This window comes from Brienomyrus brachyistius, unplaced genomic scaffold (genome assembly GCF_023856365.1).
Source record: "Brienomyrus brachyistius isolate T26 unplaced genomic scaffold, BBRACH_0.4 scaffold32, whole genome shotgun sequence".
Lineage (NCBI taxonomy): Eukaryota > Metazoa > Chordata > Actinopteri > Osteoglossiformes > Mormyridae > Brienomyrus > Brienomyrus brachyistius.
This window is the reverse complement of record NW_026042307.1, coordinates 1,336,259-1,352,298: the sequence shown is the minus strand read 5'-3', so window position 1 is coordinate 1,352,298 and position 16,040 is coordinate 1,336,259. Positions and strand designations below refer to the sequence as shown.

At 37.7% G+C, this 16,040-nt stretch overlaps 1 protein-coding gene across 2 annotated transcripts; it reads right to left on the bottom strand.

The window, feature by feature from the left end:
* Positions 1-1,070: 1,070 nt before the first annotated feature.
* LOC125721168 (pituitary homeobox 2-like) lies at positions 1,071-8,432 on the bottom strand. Of its 2 annotated transcripts, XM_048997209.1 has the most exons (4): positions 8,132-8,432; positions 6,305-6,362; positions 3,513-3,712; positions 1,071-2,201 (listed from the first exon to the last, which is right to left on the bottom strand). In XM_048997209.1, exons 2-4 carry the CDS (start codon positions 6,345-6,347, stop codon positions 1,644-1,646), a joined length of 801 nt encoding a protein of 266 aa, XP_048853166.1. In that variant the 5' UTR covers positions 6,348-6,362; positions 8,132-8,432; the 3' UTR covers positions 1,071-1,643. The 2 variants fall into 2 exon arrangements, with proteins under 2 accessions (XP_048853166.1, XP_048853165.1); XM_048997208.1 differs by lacking the exons at positions 6,305-6,362; positions 8,132-8,432 and adding an exon at positions 3,895-4,219.
* Positions 8,433-16,040: the final 7,608 nt, after the last annotated feature.

Below are 16,040 nucleotides of genomic sequence, written 5' to 3'. Positions count from 1 at the left end.
GAAACCCATCCAGGGTAGGATCACTGCTTAGTTTACGAAAGAAAGTACGAATTACTAGTTACAAAGGATTTCGAGATACACTCTCCAATTATCGAGCGATCTTAAGTATGAGATAATTAAGTACTTAATGTTACGAAATAACTCGCCATTGATTCGCTATTTTTAAACACCTACTTTTAAAAAATATTTAATGAGATAGGCCTAACTCACTCATGTCTGGGATGCATTCATTCAAGTAATGAAATATTTGGAAAACACTGTCATCATGATATAACTATAATTTTCAAGGTTTAGACATACCAGAAAATGTTATTCCGATATCTCAGATGATTGAAGAAATTTTAAGTAAGACACCATTTTCCAATGTGTGTGGCTTCAGATGCATGCCTTTCAACGGATTAATCCCTCGTTCACCAGATCTGTTTTGTAGAAATGTGTATTAAGACGGGTACAAAAACAAGGATTTTCAGACAGATGGAATCTTTCCACGAATTTAAGTGAGAGACCGAATATCCTAAATAATTACTATTGGATTCTAAACTTTTGGATATAACATTTAAACATTTATAACATTTATGTACGCCTGTACAATTTTCCAAATTCTCATTGGGAGTAAGTAAAAGAATAAAACGGTAAGCAAAATTTATCTCAACAGTTATAAGCCATTAGGCCTACATTTCTTTTTAAATGGGCTGTAATGAAGTGGAATGGTTAATTTATGCGCGCTGCAGGAATATTATTAGGTAATATAATGTAATATCGTAAGGGATCTGTTTGTTTGTTTTGTGTATACACGTTCCCCTCATTTATTACAATATCTGCATTTCACAACCCGGTGAAATAAATAACTTGGCAGAAAATAAACTGTATTTATTCGCTTACTATTTAAAGTCACTGAAATATACAACGAAGAAATTGAGCAACAGGTCTATTAAGCAATGAAAATATTACTGCCCGTTGTCATTTCGCATTTCGGCATACTCTTTTGGACCAAATAATCAATGTGCAGCCGATTTCCACAGCGAATATCTTCTGTTTTTACTAACCTGTCAACAACATGTTTCGCCAATTTATTTATTGATAAACCCCCCACTCTACACGAACGTTTTTAAGGTTCGGTACCCAAACAAGAAGCAGCATCAACACGCCCGAACACAAAAATCTGGGAAGTTAATAATCAATTTTAAAAATCGTACCAAAAATTATACTAGGCTAGACACATGCAGCGAATTCTTCATAGGGATAAAAACCCTTATGCACAAAACCCATTTGCACAAAGACATCAGATAATACATTTTCCAATCGATTCAAAACACAAAAACTGGTAGATTTACTAGAACACAAGACCTCATCGGTAAGCAAATGTCATTCCTGTATGTTTTCTATATTCTTTATTTGCATTCGCCTTTATAAAATTAGTTTTACTGTTCAGTTTATACACGGAGTGTTCAATCTTTGAAACTTAGCCAACAACAAATTAAATACCATTCCGGACAGTACAGTTAAATATATAATTTTCTCGGATAGAAATTCCATCATGATTTTCAGCTCTTTTTCAGTTATTTATCCAATATAGTGCATCCGTTATATAAGAACACTTGTATCGTCTGCTTCCTGAGAAACGATTATAGTATTCCCGGATTTCACACAGGTCGGTCCACTGCGTATTGGCAAGCACTCAGATCGGAAGAAGGATTTTGAACGTATCCGAAGCTTGAATGCTGTTTTGCTTTCAGTCTCAGGCTGGCCAGACTGGAGTTACACGTGTCCCTGTACACGTAAGGGGACGTCGGCGATGCGTATGGACAAGTCGGCGCAGGAACTCCAGTATTCAGAGAAGGATTACTTAGGTTGTTCAAGTTATTGAAGCTGCTGAGACTTGAACCCGGCACGCCGGTTACCGCGGAGGGTACCATACTTGAGTTGATGCCCATGGAAGAGATAGAGTTTTGTGGCGAGAACATAGCCTGCGATGACAACGGATTGACATTCATGGAGTTGAAAAACGGAAAGCTTTTGGTTGACAACGAGGCTGACGTTATTCCCTTGGTAGCCCAGCTGTTGTACGTGTAGCTGGAATACATGTCATCATAGGGTTGCATAAGTCCATTGAACTGAGGACCGAATCCATTTTTGCAAAGTTCCGTTTGTTGATTTCTTTCCCTTTTCCTCCATTTTGCCCGGCGGTTCTTGAACCATACCTAAAATAGTTGTAAAAATGAGTAATGTTAAGGCATATTAACAAGAACAGCGTACGTGTCCTTTCAGTATTCCACGACATGCAATGGCATTTACATGTGCTTTATTTATGCTCATTTACTAACGGCGTCTGTAACAGCATAACTACATATAGACACACAACGTCATGAAAAAAAAAATTAAAAGACCCCTCTATATTTTTAAACAAATCTACATTTGTAAATTCTGGTTAAATCGTGTTTCTGCTGGCAGAAGGCTGCGCCGAGCAACAGGTTGCTTCCAGGTTCAAAATGTCTAAGTCAGCAGTACATGAGAATAAGGTGAAGCAGGAGACACTGGGAAGGACCAGAAACCAGCCAGGTAAAAGGCGAAAGCAACATTCTAATGCCAGAGATGACCGTTAATTTATCCGACAGTCTCTCCTGAATCGGAGGATGAAATCAAATGACCTTCAAAAGGAATGGGACACATTAAGCGCAGGTATCAGGTTGGACAGTTTGTATCAGGCTCCTAGAAGCAGGACTGAAGTCCCATAAAGCAAGGAAAAAGCCCTTCAGTAATGAGAAACAGAGAACAACCATAGCAAACATAGTTCATATATATATATATATATATATATATATATATATATATATATATATATATATATATATATACACACACACACATACAAAATCTTGCCTATGGGTCTGATGTGTGAGTGTGTCTCTGTGCATTTCCCCCTTTACATTGGAAGGCTATTTAGCATAATGAATGATTGTAGACTTTATGCCATTACATTACATTAAAATTCAAGATTCTTTTAATTACCACATGCATAGTTATACAGGTACAACATGTTAAATGTATCCTCAACTGCTCTTTTGACTGTGCAACTATTAGAATAATTTAAGAAGGAACAAGCAAGAATACAGTCACAAAGGATATGAAAAATAAAAGTAAAATTTTAAAATAAACCTTTGAATATACATCACATTATCGCCTTTGCTGCCAAACACCCAGGAAACCTCACCAGGATAAGCAGTTTAAAGATGAATGAATGTATGTATGTATGTGTCTGTGTATGCATGTATACGTACAGGTATGTCTGCATTTATGTATCCATGGATGGATGGATGGATGGATAACTAGATGAATGGACATTTCATTTAGTCAATTTTAATTCTGTATAATCTGTCACTCAGCTTATGCATTCAGTCTGGTACAACAATAGCCTGCACTCCTTTTAAACTGACAGGGTATACAGTAAGAAATAAACCCTAAAAATTGCAGAAAAATTGTCTTTATCATGTAATCATCGTTGCATGTCTTACCCTGACTCTGGCCTCTGTGAGGTTGGTCCAGACAGCAATCTCTTCTCTTGTAGACATGTCTGGATACCTGTTCCTCTGGAAAGTGGCCTCCAGCTCTTGGAGCTGTTGGCTGGTGAAATGCGTCCTCTGCCTTCGCTGCCTCTTCTTCTTTGACGGGTCGTCTGAAGAGTCTTCAGTTTTGTTGGGAATTTTCTCTCTCTCTGCATTAGTGAAAAGGTAAGTCAAAAGTAATTTTGCAATCGCAGAATTGAACTAAGTACCAGACGCTGTATTCATCGATATTTAAAGTTTAACTCTACTCTTTCATGCAGTAGGTAAATACAATAATTATTTTAGATGTTTTTCTAGGGAAACGGAATTATCTAGAGGCCGAGCCTTATACCTATGCATTCAGGACTGGCGGTATCGGAAGCGGCGCGGATCCCTAGGCGGTGTTTATTACCCCGAAACCGCTGGGGCGGCTGTATGCTAGAAGCCATGACTGAATTTGTTTGGTTGCCAGGTTCAGATTTATTTCCGTGCAGTTGTTGGTCTAAATACAGCGGACCCTTCACAGAAGCCATCAATAACAAGTCTGAAGGATCGATGTAAACCAGAAACCGCGTCTTAGCTCCAGCCGAAACGCCCCTATACTCAGAAAATATTTGTGATGGAGACTTGCGCAGCTGCCCCTGAAATACACTTCACACCGATCAATTTAAAAGACGTTCGCAAATTAAAACAATAAGCGTATAACTCAAATAAGCCACTAAATAAACCGCATAAACATTTTCGTAGGAGGCTGGAACACATAACGGCTGAGGCTAGTGATTAAAAAGGCAGGTGACAGAAGACCCACGGAAAATCACACAGATATTAGATCTTTCAATTTTCAATTCATATGTTCCCAGGTCCTTGCAGGCTCTCTGAAGTAACTTTTCCTTCTTTGACGTCATCTAATCCATCCCACTTTTTGACAGGCTAAGTCAAATGTATTTTTTTCTATCCGACGGCAGAACAGATAAGTTGTAAATGTTTTCTCTTATTTTTCCAAACAAAAAATAAAGACCTATTGCCTATACAGAAAGATTTCTCAAAATGCAAGACAGTGGGCCTACTGTTATTTTTTCTTGATTTGTTCAGATATCAAAGTTAGGTTTATTAATTTATGTACGTATATATTTATTTACGTTGGTTACGTGTATTTGATTCACTATGCCTATATTATAAAATGTATGAAGCGGAAACAATCAAAAATTATTTCCAGCAGAATGCTGGGACCGATATGCAAGACCTAACGTGATTTACAAAACTTAAACCATGATGCAGACACAAGGCTTTTTCTTGTAGCCGCAAATGTATTTTTATTTGTTACAATATTAAATATTGCATTTAAAAATATGGGCCTATATTATTTGTTACACGCTATTTAATAGAATTATTTTTCTGAGAAAAACACAAACCTTAGGCTTTTCAATCAATGCGACACCTACTTAGTGCTATTTAGCGTTTTTGTTCATTATCCGAATTTCACACATGCAGCTTTTTTCCAAACTTGATTAGCAACATTTTATTCTTCGAGTGAGGTACTATAGCTGAATATAACAAATTCTGATAACAAAATAAGTGCTTAGAACCTCAGTAGATAACTAGTTTTTGTTTATATATTCAGCATATATTTGATAAATAATATGCATCCAAAAATATCCATCAAAATTGTTCCGTTTATTATGCAGAATGAAAATACTATTTATAACAACATTGGGAGAATTAACCCAAAATATGTTTGAATTAATAATATAGAACAAATGCTTCGTTTTCTGGATTCCACTCTCTGAAATCTGAAGTCAAATCTAAGACGCATAAACCGCATATATTTGGCGTTTTCGAGAAGCCTTCGTCGCTCACACAGAATCCATCAGAAGCCCTTTATATAAACTTCATTGGCAGGCCTTCCAGAGAAATCGGGGAAACGTCGTGAGTTCTCCAGGCAAAAATAGCCACTCCTAATGAGATCTGCATGGACCCATCTGTCCTATTTTATTAAATACAGCTGCCGCTTGCAAATTCTTTCGAGCTCTAAATTGCCCGGATTATTTTTACATTTTCGTTCTTTTTCTCTAACGAATTAAAATGGTGAATTATGTCATATACCATGATGATATTTTTTTAGACAAGCAATAATCACTCGGTCGATTCATGTGCGACAACACAACCGTTTAAATGGGAATCGTCAGGGAAATGCTTTAATATTTCACTTCATTTCCCCAACTGTCAACTATCACACAGCCTATTTAAAGGTCAATCCGGCTGATCGAAATCAAGCATTGTTATAGTTGTAAATGTTTAAACTCTAAATTTCCCCAAAAACCTGATGACGATGACCACAATAAGTACTATCAATATAAAAGGTGCGTATAAATGAACCATTATTATTATTGTCGTTGTGGCAGTAAAATAAAGATAAATTAACATGACAGCATAGACCGGCGAATGAAAACTGCACTGAAGCGCTGTACTGAAGCTTGTATTTCTGACTAATAATTGCAAAAATATACCTATTTTATAATTATAAAAATATATCAAACACATACGTGCTGTTGGAATTGTGTTCCATTAGGTCTTAAAAAAACAATACCAATACACAGCCAGTAGAGGGCGCCATATATATATATGTACCCTGGCAAAGAAATTATTACCTTTGTAAAATAAAAATCTGATGATTAAAAATTTAGATTCATCTTTACAAATTCTTCGTTACCTGTACTCCACTCTTAAAATAGCGTACTCCAAAATGAATCAGAAATACTTACCTATTTGGACACATGCTGAAAGTTTGTGGCAGTGAAAGTCCATTTTTGCGTGCAGCCGCTAAAAAAATAAAAATAAAAAATCGTTAAATATAACGATATTCTTACCACATATTCTATCAAAAAGCGCAATCTACGCTTCGTATTTCTTTTAAAATACATAAGATAATAAAAATAACAATAAAAAATGTCTACAGAATAGTTTTGAATTTCATCGTCTGTTTTGGTAGGCATTTCATGCTTTTAATTGTACTTGTAGGTACTATAGTAAAAACAAGATCAATAATAATCCTAGTAGCATTCGTACAGGTTGTCGTTAATGGGATGTAATGAGACCGTTGCCACTTAAGAATGTCCAGCCTTTTGAAATTGGGGTCATGGGCAGATTTCAATGACACGGCGCTGTGATAATGCCTACGACCTTCCCCCTGGATGATAATTTTATGTTTCAATAGTAAAATGACTGGACTAATCCTTGATTGAGATGTCCGTCTGTCGTGACACTCGACGTTTCATTATCACGGATCTGCAGTAATTTCAAACAAAGTAACACAGATGGGACTGTATTAGTGCAGATCCTCAATATTTGCTTATGATAATATGAGTCGAACTGTAGCTTATACATTTGCATGTTTACTCCTTCAGAAATGTGCCGCCTTTCTAGATATAGCACTTGGTTCTTTGGACATCCTGCGTTTATACGAACACTTTAGAAGCGACACAATTAGGAAATATATAGGATAAATGTATTAGTATTGGAGTGATAATTAGCATACTGTTCAATTACACATTCAAAGTTGATGCAGGATTGTAACTCATTGAGCTTTGACAAACAAAGCTTTAAATTACAATATCATTGCAACAACTATTGAAATTTTACGCACGATTAAGATGATAAAAACGTGTAAGATCGACGTAATATACGCAATATCCGTTTCTAATATGTACGCTATGTTACAGTAAGGTTTTTAATCAAACAATCCCGCAATACTAAGAATTAAGAAATATACATTTTTTATTATGCAGTAATTTGAATACACACTTCCATTCTCACATAATAATAATAATAATAATAATAATAATAATAATAATAATAATAATAATAATAATAATAATACTGCGATGACATAAATTTTAAATATAAATTTAAACAAAACTTTTGGAGTATGTACATTTTCTATGGTATGGCACGACAGGGTGTGTTTTCTTGGCAGTCAAACCACTGAAGAGTCTATGTCAATTTTAACAGAATGATCGGGTTGATGGAACAAATGTACCTCGTTGAGACAAATGAAAAATGAGATGAAATCGAGCTCTTTCTACCGAATGACTGGAAATATTGCTGCGGATTAAACAAACGACAGAACCCAAGCCATAGTTGGTGCAGCATGTGTGAAGTTAAATCCCACAATCTGAAATATTTTCTATAATCTGGATTTCAAGACTAAAAAATACGTCTGAATCGCTGGTTTACACAACAATCATTTTTAGGAAACATTATGTCGTTTGGCCATGTTTTACATTTTTTAATAGAACAAATATATTGTTTAATGTATCAAATACGGCAGAATTCATTCTTTTCCATAATAATTGGCAATATTTTTAAATATTTAAAAGTTTTCTTATGAACATTTAAGTCGTGATGTTAAATCGATTAATTATGCTGAGCATGTCTATAAAAGTGCTATATAAATGACCTGCCTTGCAGTTTCAGAACAAATAGTCTTGACAAATAATTCCGTACTTTTTCATGTTATACCGATAATACCATAAGCAGCTTCCTTCAAAACAGAACAATTTCTGCTCATATGTCGCAAATAATACACTTACCTTTTATATTCTTTTTCGGCTCTCCTGAATCGATTCAACTGCGGACTTTCTCTGTGTTACGGCTGTACCGCGAAGGTCCCCAAACTCGCTCCAACTCCGGTCCTGATGTATTGGTCTCGTAGTAGATCACACGCAAACTTAACTCGTTTCTATTGACGCCAAAATGCTTTTAATAACCACCTCGATGAGAAAGTACTGCAAAGAGTTAACGTGCCATAGTACATGGCAATTGGACATTTTTAATCCATTGGACTGTCTTCAGGTTTCCCCGTGCAAAACGTGGAGTATGTTTCAGAGGGCATGTTTTCGTCGGAATCCGCGTGTGGTTAAAACTATCCACCCCCACCAAAAAAAAAAAAAAAAAAAATATATATATATATATATATATGTATTGCTTCTCATTCTGATATTTATATATATATATATATATATATATATATATATATATATATATATATATATATATATATATATATACATATATATATATAAAAATATCAGAATGGGAAGCAAATTCTATGCTGATTATCTCTCGCTTTGCTGTGTCAATTTACGGTCCCTGGGATTGTAAATAACGTTCCTTCCATTATAATAAATTAAGTAGAACTGTCTTTTAAATGTGTTGGCGATGCAAAGTTATATATATTTTAGTTCCATATATGTTGTTAATTAGTATTAAATATGGGTTATGCATTTTGAATCTAGTGCGATCATTACAAGCTGTGACTAAGGAATTGTCGTTTTAATTCGCCTGCGTAAATATTACATCATCATTTTTCACATCAACAAAAGTTGTATGTCGAGAATGAAGAAAACATTTCATATAAAAAAATAATCCCGATTTAATTCTAATTTACCCTTCTCTTTAATTAATTCATGTCTTCTTAAATTACAACTGTAAGTAGATTTTACACCGGACACTCATTTCCCTTTCTTGTCTGATTTGCTGAGCTCCTTTTCCTAATGAATTTATATGTGACATGTTTGCAACGATAACTACTAATATTACGTTGGAAAGTGGGCAAGCACATACACAAGTTAATTTATGCCGCTAAAATGAGCAGCTGGCCGTAATGCAAATTCGGAGACTTCAGTGAGGAACACGGTGCTTATTGCTGCAGCCAACACACGCAATTTCCCCCATTTAATCCCTCTTTTACAATTTTAGTCATACACCAGATCAGCTAATGCGCACAACCCCAAGGATATTTTACGTAAGTCAGATTAGTACCGAAATGAGCAGCAGGGCTACACGGAACGTTACACAGGAGAATGCAGTGAGTATAGAACTGAATCGTAATATTTAATTTCATAAGCTACCGGAATCATATTTTTATTTGAAAAGACACAGTATAAATTATCTTGGTAAAGTTTATGTAAATTATTTAACATAAGTGGTAAATTACGTCTTAAATTAGAAATTATGTTGACATAAAATAATCTCGGCGACCCAGAACACGAGGAAGGGATAGAGGCTGGAATAAAACGATGTGGAAAAACTGCACTGTAGCTTTGTGTCGTCAAATTTACCAACACGAATTAGCGGTTCATGTTAATTTTCGAAAATAACTTACATTTTGCCTGCGCTGTATGATATTTTGCAATCTTTCTAAATTATGATTGTTAGCAAAAAAGAATATAAACATCTATTAGCCTATAATCGAAGGCGTAGGCCTAGTACCATGCGCTTGCCAGTATTGTGGGAGTACCCTGTGTGTTTAGGGGGGCGGGGGTTCGGGCTTGAGTTGGTCCCTACCAGTGTTGAATACTAACCTGCGTCCACGATTATAATTAAACCATTTTAACCAATGCGGCTCTACAAATTGTTTAATCCCACTGATAGGAGGTCATCTGGAGGACTGAATCTAACTTTATGGTTTTGCACATGCGCTGTTGATAAAAACGTAAGTTAAATGCCCTGGTGGGTGGCTAGAAGCTTCTTCTCATTTCAAGAGCGAAACGATGTTGCTTTTCCTAAATATGCTGCGTAAACAAGGGCGTAGTTTAATTTCGGGAAGGAAGGGGGCATAAAAGGAATACAGTTACAGAATCCAGTCTTAGTAGGGGGATCCGGGATCATTACCCTGGGGAAAAGAGAAAAAACGTAATTAAACTTCGTAAAATGTAACTTTTATAATGAGCACGTTTATGGTGAACTAGAGAGAAAAATTTGCGAGCAATTTTTTTTTAATCTACAGTATGTTATACAGAAGAATATAATGCAAAGCATGCAAACTAAACTGTGAAACAATACAAGACTACTAATGCTTTATAAGAAGCAAAGACAACAATGAACAAGAATCAAAGGTATTAACAGATTTAATTATTGCTCGAAACAGCAATAATTGATTGCTGAGAGCAACTAGCTACAAAAAGGTTTAATTGTTAAACAAGTTCAGTTAAACGTGTTTGTAGTGCTTGTGTGAAGAAATGTCGTGGTTTGATGATAAAGTAAAGGAGGAACACTGACTAAGCAGAACAACACCTTCATAATTGCTAGTAGGAAGGCAGTGCATTTTGTAAAGACCAATGACAAAATGACAGAAATCTGTAAATGCTCAAACGAATAGCTATAGAGGGTATGTGTTGACGTCACTTTCCTGCCAGAACAAACCCCCTTGGATGGACTGAGTGGCAAAACATGCTGCTACATGGCTAATTTTAGTCGAGGAAACTGCTAAACAAACAGTTGTCTGCTTAAATTAAAGGCAGCTCGACTTGACTGGGACCTGTGCAAGGTCCAGTGGTCCATGGACATTGATCTGCAGCCAAGAATCAGGTTTCATATTTTGTAGAAACTTTTGAAATGATCTGGGTCACTGTCTAAACTTGCTTTGTGGAGTAGCCCAGTATAAGGCAAACGGGGCGACTAGCTAGCTCTAACTACTGTATAGCTGTTCCTCATTTTGTTTGCAATACACAAAGCTCATCATCCATCCATCCATTTTCCAAACCGCTTATCCTACTGGGTTGCGGGGGGTCCGGAGCCTATCCCGGAAGCAATGGGCACGAGGCAGGGAACAACCCAGGATGGGGGGCCAGCCCATCGCAGGGCACACTCACACACCATTCACTCACACATGCACTCCTATGGGCAATTTAGTAACTCCAATTAGCCTCAGCATGTCTTTGGACTGTGGGGGGAAACCGGAGTACCCGGAGGAAACAGGCTCATTATCATGGATTTTTTTTTTTTAATAAAGGCTGACAAAACCTTTACAGTTACATAGTTACATAATCAATGATGCTAAATATTTTCTTGATGAGCGGTCAATACAGCTGTAACTTAAAGTATGATTTTCCCAAAAATCCAGCATAACTGACACAAAATGGAAACTGCAAATCCATGTTTTGCAGCCTGAGGCCTCATTTATCAAACGTTTCGTGTATTTAATTGGGAAAAAACGTGTACGTACAAAATAAAAAATACATATGCACAAATAGTTTAGATTTATCAGACCTGGCATAGACACATATGTATGCAGTTTATTTTAGGTGTTATAACCGCGCAGCCAGGGACGGATTATGGGTTGTGTGGGCCCCTGGGCAGCGGCCCCGCTGACAGTTCAGTTTATCCAAAGCCAAGGGTACCGATCCCCAGTACCCGTCAGGCATGCCACCCGTTCGAGCACCTGCCTGAACAGTCTGTGCGTGTCACTGTTATTCGTAATGAATGCCACATTTGAAGTGTCGCCCATAGAATAAATATTTTAAAATGTGAATTTCTTTGTACCGTGGTGAAAGAGCGCTTAATACAGTCTTAAAAGTAACCCTATCGCAGTCCTACCCATCTGACAACCTACAGGAAAAGCTACTGCATACAGACTCCTCTCAAATGGTAACACAGATAGACTGTTAGATATGTAAAAACAATAAATATATGCACAGGGAAAAGGACTTAGAAAAGGCCAAAACAATCAGAAAGGCTAAAACAATTGCACAATTCTCATCTTACAATCATAGAAAGAGTTCAATCACTAGTACATATATAAGGTCACTAGTTATATCTACCATCTTGGAATTAAATCTGTTATGTAATTATTTATGTTTACTAGATTAAATGGCATTCCTGTGTTGTATGATTGCACTGAATTGAAACGAATTAAATTCATTCTACATAATGAACTAATCAATCGATTTTGCTATGTGTTCAGTCGCATATTTTGAATTGGGAAGGTCAATCAAATATGCGAGGGGTTTACTTACTGACAGCCTGCATTTGGGTCGTCCTTCTCTTACTGCTGTGTAACAGGTGTGTTTTTATTGATTTGATTTTTATTGATACAGTGGTATATTGTAGTTTTGCAAGACCATAAAAAAATTAAGAACTGGCTAACAGTACTAGTAATCACCTTTTATAAGCATATTCTTAAAAGTTAACTTTTCATCAATACCCTGTAATTCATACATATAAGTAATTTAATTTATGTGTAGCATGACCAATCATGAACCAGAGTTTACTGCAAATCTGCCCAGGTGTCACAACATAAAAACCAAACATTTCATGAGTTAATTGAAATGTTAACATCATACATGACTTGAAGTACAACGTGGTCAGTGACAGGATAATATATATGCGTCTACAAGGAAGAACACTGAACACAGCTATTATATAAATGTATGCACCAACCACTAAGGCTATCCATTAGCAAATTGAAGATTTTTACCAACTTTTGCAGGATGAAATTGATCAAACTTGCAATCAAGACATACTAATAATCACTGGTGATTGAAATGCAAATGTGGGAGACAAGGAAGAAGGATGGGTAGTTGGGGAAATATGGCCTTGGAGATTTTTGTAAAACCAACGGCTTTTCCATTGCAGATGCTTTTGTCCATCAACATAGATGAAGACTATACTGATGGACCTCACCGGACGGGATGCATAGAAACCAGACTGACTACATCTGTGTATGGAGAAGATGGAGAAGTTCAACTTCAAAATTGAGGACAAGACCAGGAGCGACTGGAATGCACCACCAACTGCCCGTATGCAAGTTCAAGTTCAAGTTGAAGACAATTGAAGCAATGCCACTAGAATCAAAGTACGAACTCAAACACATATGCATTTACAGACTATCTCCAAAATAGACTTGATGCATTGAGCACAATCGATCGAACATCAGACAAACTGTGGAACGACATGAAAGATATCATACACGAAGAAAGCGAAAGGTCACTAAGAGGATAAGAAAGGAAGAGAAGACCAAAGTGGATGTTGGAGGAGGTCCTGAAAATTGCTCTTGAACAGAGAAAAGTTAAAGGAAGAGGAAGAAGAGAGAAAGTGGCTGAACAGAAAATTTCAAAGACCAGCTAGAGAAGACAAAGCAAGTTATTACAATGATATATGCAAAGATCTGCAGCTGGAAGAACAGGAAGGAAGATCACAGGAGGCTTTTCTCAAGTCGAAAGAAGTGAAGAAGAAATTCAAGCCTCGAGTTGCAACATTCAGGGATTCAACAGGCAAAATACTAAATGATGCAGAAGAACTCAAAAGAAGATGGAGCGAATATACACAGAGTTACTGTACCAAGAAAATCAAGTAAATATCAGTTGAAATATTTCAACAAACTGGTGCAACTCTGGAAGCGTCACTAATCTGTGCCAATAAATCTGGAAAACAGTTACTGGGCCTATAGACTGGAAAAGATCTATATCCGTGTCCTTTCCAAAGATAGGTGATCCAACAGAATGTGGGAATTACCAAACAATAGCACTGATATCAAGTAAAATCCCGCTGAAGATAAATAAAAGGCAGTTGGAGCATTACATCGACAGAGAGCTACCTGAGGTGCAAGCAGAATTCAGAAAATGATGTGGAATGAGAGATGTCATTGCTGACCTGAGATGGATCTTGGCTGAAAGCAGAAAATACCGAAAGGATATCTACCTGTACTTCATCGACTATGCAAAGGCATTCGACTGTGTGGTTCACAACAAATTATGGATAACTTTGTGAAGAATGGGAATCCCATTAATAAATAAATCCCAAGTAACAAATGAATAAGTAAACATTAAGACCAACATGTCATGGCAAGGCAAAAGCAAATTTATTTACTTCTGTAAAAAACCTAAAATTTCCAGATGACCTATCTAGTACTTCTAGAAATTACACAGGTTGGTCACTGTTGAATGAGTGTCATGACCTGCGCATCCAGTCCTCGTGTGTTGCCACGCCCCCTCATCATCCATGTGTGCTTCCCCGATTGTGCACAGCTGTTCCCTGTTATTTCGGCTTGTCTTGGGCATTTAGTCCACGTCTAAGTCCGTATTCCGCAAGTCTGTCATTAACGTTAGTTCATCGCCGTCTGCCCTGTCTTCCCCGTTCAATCAATAAAACCCCGTTTTCCTTTATCTTGCACCCTTGCCTGCCGGCCTCATCCTTACCAGCTGCCTGCCTGCCCGTCTACCCCACGATCACTACAATAAGTACAGATTAAATGGACGGAGCAAGTGATGGGACTGTCCGGGGAATACAGTGCTGTCATTTCTGTCATGCCCCATTTCTAGTTCCAAACCAATCTCTAGTTACTTACCACTAAAAATCCAGACATCTACATCATTAAGCTTAGAAAGGTTACAGCTTAGACAAGTGTCCTGGGAACCTACTGTATGTATGAAGCAATGTGAACAAAGATGTGGGACAAATTTTATCACATAGTACATGTTCAAAATGGAGCGAAACCCGGAAACTTGTGATGCATTCAGTGTCCATCAGGGGTGGACTGGCAACAAAATGCAGCCTTGCTTTTTCCTGCCAAGCAGCTGCCAACTGGGGGGGGGGGCAATCACAATCACATAGCCTATATAATGCTGACATTGGGGAAAAAGGCCAGCTCTCACAAGGTCAGCCCACCGATTACATGCCTGGTGTCCTTCAGTTGAAGTGCATCAAAATGAGGGCAGAATACTCTTGGTCGCCTGTCTTTGTGCCCTTCTTCATCTGTCCCACTCTCACAGGAGCACAAGTGCATGCGCTGAGACTTACAAGGTATACAAGGACACACTACTTCCTTTGAATCAATTTTTTCTCATTTTAAGAGACGAGTATTTTTTTTAATCGACCAGTCATTTAGCCTAATTTGTCCACTTACCAGGCATGTCGACAAGGCAGACGTGAGTGACTCACCAGCTTGGCTTGAGGGACCCCTGAAGCAGCTGACACATACTGACAGTCCAAGCGCAATATGGTTTTGGCAGTTACTGCAGCAAAAACTTGACTGTGAGAGGGGTTTGGTGAGCCTGTGGAGGAGGACTTTCGGTCGGCTTAGATAAGATTCTGGCAAACCTTTAGGTGGCTCAGGAGGGGGAAGAAAGGCTTTGAGAATGTTGTTTACAGCAGAAATGGAGAACTGTTGACTTCTAATGGAGATATAAGGGCCTCCTGAATCCCACTGATACACCTTCCTTGGAGGAACCTACCTATGAAGGGGGCTGAGATAACTGAAGTAGTCAAAAAAAACTTTTTGGTGTTAAGTCTCCAGAGGTGGATGAAATTCTTGAATGCTCTTGATGGTGTTGGGCTGTCTTGCCTGACATGCCGGTTCTACATTGTGTGGAGTTTGGGGACAGTGCCTTTGGATTGGCAGACTGGGGTGGTGGTCCCGAGCTTTAAGAAAGGGAACTGGAGGATGTCTTCCTACTTTAGGGGGATCACACTCCTCAGCCTCCCTGGGAAGGGTATTGGAGAGGAAGGTCCATCCCAATTGGTCGAACCTCAGATCCATGTGGATTCCATCCTGGTTGCGGAACGCTGGATCAGTTCTTCATCCTCACAAATACTCTGGAGGGTTCATGCGAGTTTTCCAAGCCAGTCTACATATGTTTTGTGGTCTTGGAAAGACCAAACGATTGTGTCCCTTGGAGGGTCCCATGGGGGGGTGCTTCAGAAGTATCAGGTATGGGGTCC